Source organism: Gymnodraco acuticeps, unplaced genomic scaffold (assembly GCF_902827175.1).
Source record: "Gymnodraco acuticeps unplaced genomic scaffold, fGymAcu1.1, whole genome shotgun sequence".
In the NCBI taxonomy this organism is placed as follows: domain Eukaryota; kingdom Metazoa; phylum Chordata; class Actinopteri; order Perciformes; family Bathydraconidae; genus Gymnodraco; species Gymnodraco acuticeps.
Window position 1 is genome coordinate 956,838 of NW_022990692.1, and position 11,440 is coordinate 968,277.

The 11,440-nt window shown below is 40.6% G+C and overlaps 1 protein-coding gene across 1 annotated transcript; it reads left to right on the forward strand.

Annotated features, from left to right (window-relative positions):
- The first annotated feature begins 1,017 nt into the window (after positions 1-1,017).
- LOC117555543 (leukotriene B4 receptor 1-like) lies at positions 1,018-11,035 on the forward strand. The gene is made up of 4 exons (XM_034230434.1): positions 1,018-1,385; positions 8,481-9,028; positions 9,156-9,435; positions 10,495-11,035. The coding sequence occupies exons 2-4, from the start codon at positions 8,490-8,492 to the stop codon at positions 10,765-10,767; spliced, it is 1,092 nt and encodes a 363-aa protein (XP_034086325.1). The 5' UTR covers positions 1,018-1,385; positions 8,481-8,489; the 3' UTR covers positions 10,768-11,035.
- Positions 11,036-11,440: the final 405 nt, after the last annotated feature.

Below are 11,440 nucleotides of genomic sequence, written 5' to 3' on the forward strand. Positions count from 1 at the left end.
GGTGGGGCTGTGCCCCTAATGACCAGTGACCACTGCTTCGTGGTAATCATTTAGTATAAAACTGATTTGACAGAACTTACATTCTCATAATAATTTGGCAGACTGAATGAAAATGTACCTGTGCCTTGCTCTGTTTTGAACCATTTCCTATGGAAGAACTGTGGAGTTTACTGTACATTTTTTATTTTAACATCAAAATGATTTCTTTAATTGCAAATTGTATCATGTTATGTTTCATATGTACATACACCAAAATGTCAAAATGAATGAAAACAGTGACAGCAACTATTTGTTGGCTAAATCATATAATCTGTGTAAAAGTTGATTTAATGTGAGTCAACAGTTACCAATCGAGACATTGCACTTGTAAACATTTATTTGGAGACGTGTTTGCGGCCAACTGATAAATGCAAGTAAAGCATTAATTGTCCTTGTAGCTCTGTTTTATGTCATCACTTTTGCTGTTGAGGGTAAATTCAGTTTTTGATGATGGTCTCCTGAAAAAAAAATCTGCCGAAACGCTTCTGTTCACCAGTTAGCCACTTCCATTGTCCGTCTTCCACTTGGTGCTAAGCAGGTATTGTACACTCTTTTTTTAAGAATGTTTTTTTACATGAAAAACGTCCTTGTTCTGCTTAAATTATGAGAACAGTGAGGGTTAATCAGAATAGTGAATTGTTGGCATGAATGTCAAAACAATGCGCTGAGGGACACTCAATAGTGAGTCTCAACTGAAATGTTTTAATTCTCACTCTGAACAAAGAAAAATACAAAAAATTTAAAATGAAGGCTACCATCTTGTAATGCAAATGTGACACATCTCAACTTCGTTAGGTAACGGGGGTGGTATGTACGAGGAATATGCTGCACATCTGCCAAGATTTCTGGTGAAAGAGCAGATAATGCAGATGGCAGAGATATGCTTCAACACTCATGTACCAACAAGATCCTGACAGCTTGCTGGAATATTCACCCACTAAATATCCCTCATGACGATTACCTGTGACGATAATTGTATTGTTTTTTCTCTGAAATAATGCCACCAGTTCTACAAGATTTTCTCTCCATGATATTCACTATTTTCTGTCATAAGGAGGAACTGTTTTCGCTGCCTCGATTGTGTGTGTTCCACACAGGTTTCAGGTGTCAACATGTTTTCGATCAAGCTGGAATGCATACACTACCAGTATCATATAAGCAGAAAGCAATGAGTAGGAGGAACAACCGCTACAACAATATTTGAACTTTGTTGTTTCTCTCCACACTCTTCAAAGGATAAAGCCTGGGAGTTAACAGCAGATCAGGAAAGGTCTCAAATAGGTTTACATTTGTACATTTTTCAAGTGGACTTACCGTCGTGGGCTTTAAAAGAGATCAGCAGTAAGGTCAGTATGCAAATGTTACTTGTTAATATATTACACTTAAAATATATTTATTTTGGAGTCTGACCGAAACATTTCACGTCTAATACAACTTTTGGACTGAAATCTCTTTTATAAGTTTCCTGTATATTTTTATAAAATGTTAAATCAGTCAGACAAACATAAATGTTAAGTTAAAAATACTCATGAACATGACTGTTTCTGTTTTCCAACACAAAGACTGCAGCTCTCTGTTGCTGTCTGCCCGGAGACAAGAAGATTTGAAGTTAAATAAAGATTTTAGTTGTTTAGAATAAAGTTCAAAAGTTCACAGTTTTCCATAGGTTGCCTTGTTAGTAATTTGTTGGTCTAAAACTACACTAACACTCTCAGAATAATTTGTGAGACAATTTGGGAACATGTGCCTCTACTTACAAGGAGCTGTCTCCCAGGTATAAGAGAAAAAAGGAAATATTCGTCTACATTTCAATGGTGTCCTTTGACCCTGATCAGAAAAACTTGAAATGAAAAGATATATCAGAAATGTGAAGCTTTCCCCTCTGTCTTATTTGGCAAATGGTATACAAATGAAATAGAAGTAGGGACAACATACAGGAAGTGAAACATTAACCTGTTCTACACCGGGGGGGAAAAATGCGTCATCTGCAGGAAACAGCGTCTGAGGGCATCTTAATATTCAATAAACTATGAATGTTTTATATCCATGTAACAGGAAGAAACTCAGCTAACTGATCTTTTTTTTTTTTTTTTTTATACCCACAAAGCTAGCGCTGAGCCTGGTCAAAAGTGGTCTTCAATGGCATTAAAACGATAAAAACGCTGCTGAAGTTAATCCATAGGTTAATCCAACGTGTCTGTGTCCCTTTGAAATTATTTCTGATAATCCATAAGCAGTAAACCTGCTTTTCCAACCCAGTCTCACAAAAAAACGTGTAATAACTACGTTGGTCCACAACTTGGGACGTAGTATTTCTACAAAAACGCCTCTGAAATTGTAAGATCCCTACGTTTTTTTTGGCTGGCGTCTATGTCACGTGATCTTCAAATTTCTCCCTGCAGAAAAAAAAACATGGCCGACATTCGTTTTATTCTCGGTGGAAAATGCCTATTTTAAGGTTAGTTTGGCCATTAAAATGCGCTTTGATGTCATTTGATGCGAGAAATATGAGTCGTTATTTCAGATTATGTGTGCAGTGGATGCACATGATCTTCAGTTTGCCAGTTATTACGAAGATTACTTCAGGAAATTGTGTCCATTCAACGTTTTCATTGTTACCAAAGTGGTTGCTAGGGACGCTGGTATCGATATTATTTCTGTTTAATGGTGTTATCTTTATTGCTACCCCCTTCCCCGTTAATTTATAGTGTTGGTCCACAGCGCAAATGTATTAGTTTAACTAAATCCGCATCTAAAATTGTGGCATAGATCTACGTTATTTTCCTCTGTGCAATTCTCAATTTACTCAACAATAACACATGATTAGCCTTGTGTTTATTTATTTGTTTGATTAATAAACACAAGTTGGAGTCCGTCAGGAACGAGGGTCGGAGCAGCTCATTTGCTTTAGAGAATATTACACCCGGAAGTAAGTATTCTCTCCGCTTCGCTTGACAAACCCCGTGATAGTCCTCAAGCTCTGTGATTGGATGTTTGAGTGTGCTCCGAGGGTTACGCCGAGCGTCGAACAGCACTTGAAATCAGTAGCGTGGCGTGGGGAAAAAAATAGGGGAAGCCAATAATACGTCCTTTCTTTTGGGTCGGGGTGTGGTGGTCAATGTAATAACGTAACCAGATGAGTAATTACAGAACCCGGTATCATTTTACACACATTTGTATCATACAGATGCAGGACTTACTGTGCCTGTTATCTAATCGACAGGGCCGCACGCACTCTCCAGCCGAAACTCTAATAAGCATTCATTCACAAACTAAATCAGGAGACCTTTAACGTTTTACGTTTGATTCGCTCCTTTTTTCCTCGCTGTACACAGCTCCAGTTTGGGCATTGGCCTGTCATCAGATTGTATTTGTTGTTGCTGCTGTAGCGGAAGTTTAGTACAATTATTTTTGATTAAATACTCCAAATCTCCGCCCTCCATAATTGCACTTGCTTCAGTTGCTTGCTAGTTTCTAACGGCGGTGAGAGTGGTGCAGTAGTGACGCTATCTATCTTCTATCGATTAGATTTATGATTCGAAAATTATAAAAGTATAGACATATGGATATTATCCGACTGAACACAACATGCATTTATTTAACAGGTTCGTTTTCCACTGACCTTATTTCGAGCTATTTTCCAAAAATCCTATGGTGAAATCCCATTGATTTTTTGTAGAGGGAAACTGAGCGCAGCTTACTTCCGGGTTTTAGGATGCGTCACTGCAACACTAAGTTGATGCGATTTGATTGGATTGTGAGGCAAGGGAAGCCAGCCGCCTCTGGCTTCCCTTGGCATGGCCCTGACTAATCACAGGTTGGCAGGGGCATGACGTGAGCCTTGTCTGATTGGTCAATCCCTCCATTTTTTTCACCAAGGGAAGCCAATTTCGGCTGGCCTCCTCTCGCAACAGAGAGTGCAATCTACTGTTTCACCATAACATCTAGAGGGGCGCTGTTTTACTCTTTGTAAAATACTCAATGAGAATGGGGGAGAGATGGGCCGGCAGCAACACACAGCACAGAAAAATTACCGAAACTAAACAAAGTGTTTTTATTTATTTATTAAAATTATAACTACAATCCGAAAAAACAGGAGCCTCCAGGAGAAAACGCCACTGCTTGAAATGGGATGGAACCACGGCAGACTGTCCAAAACTGGATTTGAATGGGTCCACCGCGTCCCCCCCTCCCCCACCCCGTCCCCAGAACTACATATGCTAGCTATTGTGTTTCGCAACATGTTCTCTATGGCACATCTCTACTGGGAATTGTAGTTTTAAAAGATGTTTTCGTATTTCCCATAATAAGAACTTGCCAGTATTAAACTGTGTACATCCCTGGAGGTTTAGGGAATAGGAAACACTCAAATTTAAAACATATAATTAATAAATGGGTGAAAATTGCTTGTGCCCATAATGGGCAGCATTAATATATACCCACATGCCAGCTAAGGTCAGAAGAGCTTTATTTAACAGCTGGTCTTGACCCCTCCTGTTGTTAATTGATAAGCCTGAAACATGCACTTGTCAAGGTTCAGAGGCAAGTTTTGCAAATATGGCAGTAGCCATCGATCATCTTAAGATAAGATATACTTTATTGATCCCAAGTTGGAAACATTTGCGTTACATGTGTAACAGTTGTAAATATGCAGTGGTGTTTATTTGTAAATCATTTAGTATAATCACACAAATTCTGTGTTTTATATTTAATAATTCTGTGTTCTTTATTTATTGATCGTTAAAAGACATCTATCAATATGTGTGTACCTCCACTTCATTCAATGCATAACTACACCGTAGTTGTGTATATGATATGTCAATAAGCAGGGACGTGCACACGTACGGGCTAATGTCGCCGGCAACAGCCCGTTTGCCATTTTTGTCTGACCTGCCCCTCTGGAGAGAGCAGTTTTTATTTTGTTTCTATTGTGGCCGAATCAACATGATAAACCCACAATTAGTATTGTAGCGTCTCACTGCGGGAAACACACCTTTTCAGCGCTGTCATCTGCTCCCAGTCACGTGACTTTGTTTACAATCTGACAGCTGGAAGCAAAGGAAAGCCCTCCGGCCTCATATGGCTATGGTGATCACACCAAATGCCTGCCTGGCGTTAGAGTATAAGGGACAAATCAGGGGACTTTACTTCCTCTTGACACCGTCGGTTATTTACCAAAAAACCACCTAAATATACTTTTTAGTGTGCTTCTGTCTTTCTGTGTCTTTTACTCTGCTCCGCAAACTCCCTCGACGGGGCCGCTCGCTTTCTTTTCTTGATCACCCTCTCACGGAGAACACTTCACCGTCCCGCTTCATTGTAGGATTTCTGCCACTTCAGTTTGACCATCTCTGTTATTAAATTATGGAATACTAAATAAATAAGTAATTAGATGCCTTACCGTTACTGCGCTCATAAAGAATGATAAGAATAAGGTGAATTGAACTGGTTTCATTAGTGAGTTTATTTAAGGCAATTAATTAGAAGCCCTATTTCATCAGTATGTCTGCACAGCAGTTACAATGGTCAAACTACATTAAAACAGAATTGTCCCCATTTTTTCTTTAATAGTTACCAACATTAGATATTTCAATGAGATTTGGACCGCACAACTAAAAATGTGCCTGAATAAAGAATTTAGCAGTGGACATAAAAGTCAACTGAGTGTCACTTGCAATAACAGTGTTGTGTTTTTATGTTATGAACCTTTTACATTAAAAACAAGTTAGAATTTTCAAAAGGTCTTGTGTTTTTTTTCCGGGGTGGGGGGGGGAGAGGCCCTTTTTCCAGTTTAGAGCAATAGCCCCTCCAAATGTCTGTGCACGTCCCTGTCAATAAACCTTAGAAAATCTTGACATTTTGAAAGGGATGTACAAAATAGTCATTATATACAGTCTTTAATTAACTATTAGTAGAGAATAACGAGTAATGAATATACTTTATAGGGATCCTATTAATATCTAACAATAAAAATAATGAAATTCAATAACATGCTTTAACCACTAGGTGTCCCTTTATATCAGCTTTGCACCGTTATGGTGTAAATACAGCCTATCTACCAATTGGATCAAATATAAAAGTCAGCCGAATTAGTGGTGATACTACGGAGCCCCCTAGGGGACATGGAGAAGAAAAGAAAAAATTATTTGAATAAAAATAAAATGTTTTGCGAGATCTCGCGGTCCCTAAGCACTCCTCTCCCTCCTCCAGCTGCAGATTGTGACCAATTATTGATGTTTAGCTCGGATGACGGCGCGTATCGAACTGTTCTGATCAAAACGACTCTGTAGCTCGTTGTCTACCTTGCTATGATTGTAAAGTCATGTTGTTTGTATTTTTACTCGTTATGTTCATGAGTTATTGATCCGCGAAATTCGAATCTGTCAATAACTCAGCTCAGAGGGACGTGCATGTCCCCTCGCTCTGAGTGTTCTCTTGAGGTGTCTTCACTTATGTGAAACCCTTTATATATACAGTCTATGTGTGAAACCCGTGCCTATTGCCAAGCACTGATGTTATATCTTTATATTTAAGGCCAAGCTCAAAGTAAAATCGATGAACCACTCCATTGTTGTGGTTTCTGTGTTGCCGTAGCAGCCGAACTGACCAGGAAGTACTAAATGAAAAGTATTGCGAGATCTCGCAAAGGGGTTTTGCGAGATCTCGCAAAAAAAATTAGTTTTCAATTTTTTTCTTTTTTTCTTCTCCATGTCCCTTAGGGGGCTCCGTATGATACTGCAAGGAGACGTATTGTGTGAAAAGAAATGTAAGATGTTGTTTAATTGCTGATATATTTATGATCCACGTCACGTTTTCAGTTTTGGCGGCAGTTCCTCATGTTTGTCGAGAAGTCTTCATATCACGGCCCTATAGATAGAGAACTACGGCAGATATGTAATATTTAATGTAGCCGAACCGTGTATTACAATGCCGTTATGTGATGACTTTCAAAGAGAAAAGCAAGCACACTCGGAACAAAGTATTATTTGTTATCTGTTTCCGGTATTTGTCTATGACGATGTGATGTGAGATGTGAGACTGGGCTGGAGATTTGCACAGGGGAAAATAACGTAGATCTATGCCACAATTTTAGATGCAGATTTTGTTAAACTAATATGTTTGCGCTGTGGACCAACACTATAAATTGACGGGGAAGGGGGTAACAATAAAGATAACACCATTAAACAGTTACACAACATAACAGAAATAATATTGATACCAGCGTCAGCGACCACCTTGGTAACAATGAAAACGTTGAATGGACACAATTTCCTGAAGTAATCAACTCATAATTCATAATAACTAGCAAACTAAAGATCATGTGCACATACACATAATCTGAAATAACAACTCATATTTCTCGCATCAAATGACATCAAAACGTAATTTAATGGCCAAACTAACCTTAAAATAGGCATTTTCCACCGAGAATAAAACGAATGTCGGCCATGTTTTTTTTTTCTGCAGGGAGAAATTTGAAGATCACGTGACATAGACGCCAGCCATTGGAATGAATGGTGAAAAAAAACGTAGGGATCTTACAATTTCAGAGGCGTTTTTGTATAAATACTACGTTCCAAGTTGTGGACCAACGTAGTTATTGAACGTTTTTTTGTGAGACTGGGTTGGCTTTTCCGTTTCCAGATGTCAGAGCGAAAGATAGGTTCGCTCTGATCCAAACCTGCATGCACAAAGCCCCCACCTTTTTTTGTAAACATGTGTGTGGATGTGGAAATTCTCCTTCGATTCTATTGGCTCTAACGTTCAAAAAGAGATGTCAATCACCAAAATTGGCCAATGGGTTCCAGAGAAACGGTAAAAACGCCCATTTCCACCCAAATCACCTCAGAGGTGGAGTTTTTTTTGCTAAACCTGGTAAAAGGTAAAATGTCACTTGTTTTGCATCAATCTTGATACAGGGTAAAACACATCTATATTGATTTTGACTTTTCTACATCCAACTCACAGGTTTATCATTACTTTGAGAAAAAAGATTATGAATTTAACCCTTTTAGAAGGGAATATATGGCAATTTGTTCTGGGAATGTCATTTTCGAGCCTGAGACCTGAAAAACAGGCTCAGTGCTTAACAGGTTAATCTAGAAATTAGGTAAAAGTATTTCTTTTTTTATTCATGTTCAGTCATTTTCCATTTGTCTGATGCACAAAATTCAAACATACTGTAACGTACACAAGTCTTATGGGTGAAACATTTCAAGCATCTTTGTTATAAAGATGTGTAAAAAGTTATATCGTATCAATCCTTACTATCTGGAAAAAGGCAGTTAATAATCTTTTGAGGTCCATGTTTGCTGATAACAGGCAACATCACTTTCTATAAATATGTAGTGTAGATTTAGAGTAGCAGATAAGGTAAAAACAGTTGTAACCTTTCGAAGCATTGACACACATTGGCACCTAATTCATTTTCTGTTTAAAAGGTTGTGTAAATGTCACAGTGGTCAAAGCCTCACTCAGATTCTTCTCAGGCTTTCCTGATGGCATCCAATATCACCACCACCATCTCCCAGCAGTCCTCCTATTCGTCTGTTCCTCTGTCCATCAACGCCATGGTCGGCATCGCCATCTTGACCCTGGCCTTTTTGCTGGGCTTCCCTGGGAACCTGTTTGTTATTTGGACAGTGTTGTGCCGGATGAAGATGCGCTCAGTGACCTGTTTGCTGCTGCTAAATCTGAGCATGGCGGATGCTTTCGTGCTGCTCAGCGCCCCTTTTTTCCTGCGCTACCTGGCTGGAGGACGAGGCTGGGAGTTTGGCTTGGCAGCATGCAAGCTGGTGCATTACCTATCGAGTGTGAACATGTACGTGTCCATCTACCTCATCTGCCTGATGAGCATGGACCGCTGGCTGGCCGTGTCCAGGCCGTTTCTGTTCCAGACAATGAGAACCAAGCGCTCCCTCCTGATTCTTCTGCTTGTTGTCTGGGTGTTAGCGTTGCTCCTGTCAGTCCCGATGCCTTTCTACCGCAGGTGAGACAAACATTTGTCTTTTCTTGAAATATATCTAGTTTCTCATTTTATAAAGGCTAGTTTTTAATGGAAATACTGTAATGAGGGCTGGTTAATCCATTCGAGCATTAATTATGTGAATTTACAGACTGGAGATGAGGAGTACTTTCCCAAACAATATCACTTTGTGCTCCTGCGTGCCATACCACTGGAAGAGCAAGGGTCATCGGGTCTTCCAGTACCTGTTTGAAACCATCATGGCCTTCCTGCTGCCTTTCTCCCTCATCAACACCTGTAACTCCTCCGTCATCTGTCGTCTGCAGAGTGCCAAGTTCCAGCGCCGAGCACAAGGCAGCCACCTCATCCTGATGGTCATCTGTACCTTTGCAGTATTCTGGCTGCCGTATCACATCGTCAACATCATAGAGGTGAGTTTTACTCATAATTTAGTTGATCAGAGTTTGACTTACATGGGCTAGACATTTCTCCTGATTATATTATATGCCATATACATGTGCTTTATGTGCAGGTATCAGACAACCCTCTTCCAGGCAATCCAACCAAGGTTGATCAGGCCCGCCCCTCCCTACACGCAGATCACGCAGACTCTGTGGGGCGTCACTTCGCGGAGGGAGCCTCGCCTCGCGTAGAGAGCCTCATCTGATGCGCAAATAGGCCGCAGTTAAGCGCGCCGCAGTTTTGCCGCTCCACTAGCAGCCCCTCCCCCCCCATTCGACGTTTGCGACACAGAGGGCCTCATCACATAACTTTGCGTGGGGCCACAAGTTGGCCTGGGGCAGCCCTCCACGCGATAGTGCCCCTCGCTCAGTGCCTTGGAGCAGCTATTTTGCGCTCCCAAGTCTGGCCCTGCCCTGTGCCACACTCCCAATGAGGTCCTTGTGCTTCAACCAAGCCTCCGTCTGCTGGACTGCCTCGGTCTTCCTCAAATTCCTCCCTGTCCGCAGAACAATCCCTGTGCCTTCCACTTTGGAGTCCCTCAATCCTGTGGTCTTCAGATGTTCTCATGACCATGCCACAATAAATTCCTCCTTGACCAAGCCGAAGGGGAAGCTTGAGCTTATTGCTGTTCCCATAAATCCCAATGCTGCTCAGGCCCCAGGGGAACTTCATAGATAAACAGAGGCCAGAGGATTCACACTATGCAGCTGATTCCGCTTTGCTGTTTCTTCAATTTTGTATTATGTGACTGAAAATCAACACTTCCTGCTAATATATTTCCATATTTAAAGTCCTACAGTGGCTCTTAACTTTTTATATGAAACTGCTACAGGTAAATACATATTTTATTTTTTAACTCAAATTGAGAAAAAAGGGGCATAGTAAAACTGACTCTAATGAACAAGTGAGCTGAGTATGACACTCTGATGCTCTTCTGCCCAATTGATTGGACATATACATGAGGGTGAATTTACCAGAGCAGTTATGTGATTTATTTATTAATCTCCCCTCTCTTCTCCCTTCAACAGGTGGTGGGCCTTTTGCAGGACAGTAAATCCGCTGTTACAGTTGCCCTTGCAGCCCGTCCAAATATCACGGCATTCGCTTACTTCAGCAGTGCGGTCAATCCCATTTTGTACGTGTTTGCCGGCAGCTCCCACATCCGCCAGGCCGGCTTCAGCTTCATGGGCAAGCTCTTCGAGGCCACCAGCTCGGAGAACATGACCACGTATACCTTCACCCGGAGCGGACACATTAACCGCAGATCTACAGCTCTATATCGGACGAGCGCTCCGCTCTGAACACCCTGTCGATGAAACTGGGGAAGCTGTTCAAAAGCAAGGAAAAGGACAGGAGTGGCAGCGTGGCGGGAAAATAGGCGGACGAGCCTGAACTCAGGACTCTGGCCAGCCAACTAAACTGATACACTGTGTTGACTCACACATTGAATTATAGGATGTATTTCCTTGACATTTGGTACAAAAAGTATTTATGCCTATAGATGAATCCTAATGGTCTGGCCAACATGTTTGTTTTTTTTAAATCAAATAAAATATATCTGTGAACATTTGATGGATTGGTGTATACTTGTGTATAGACATTCATAGTCCCCATGATGAACCCTAATGACTTTAGAGATCCCCTGACTCTTCCTCTATGCCCACCGTGAGAAATGTATGTTGTTTAATGAAATTGACAAATGGACAATAATTGGATCGATTGTCATAAATGTTGGTACACCCAATAACCTCATACTGTAGCACCACTGTACCTTTGTATGTCCTCACAGTACCTGTGTCCATTGCTGTGTTGGAGAAAGGATAGTTTTTTTAATGATAGACCATCACACCAAAAACATAATTTTTTGTGTTGCTTTTATTATTTTTTTTACAAAATCAATAGCATTTGTTTGTATATTAACCATGCCTTATTTGCTATAAACCCCAATAAATGTTTGATATATATATAAAGTAG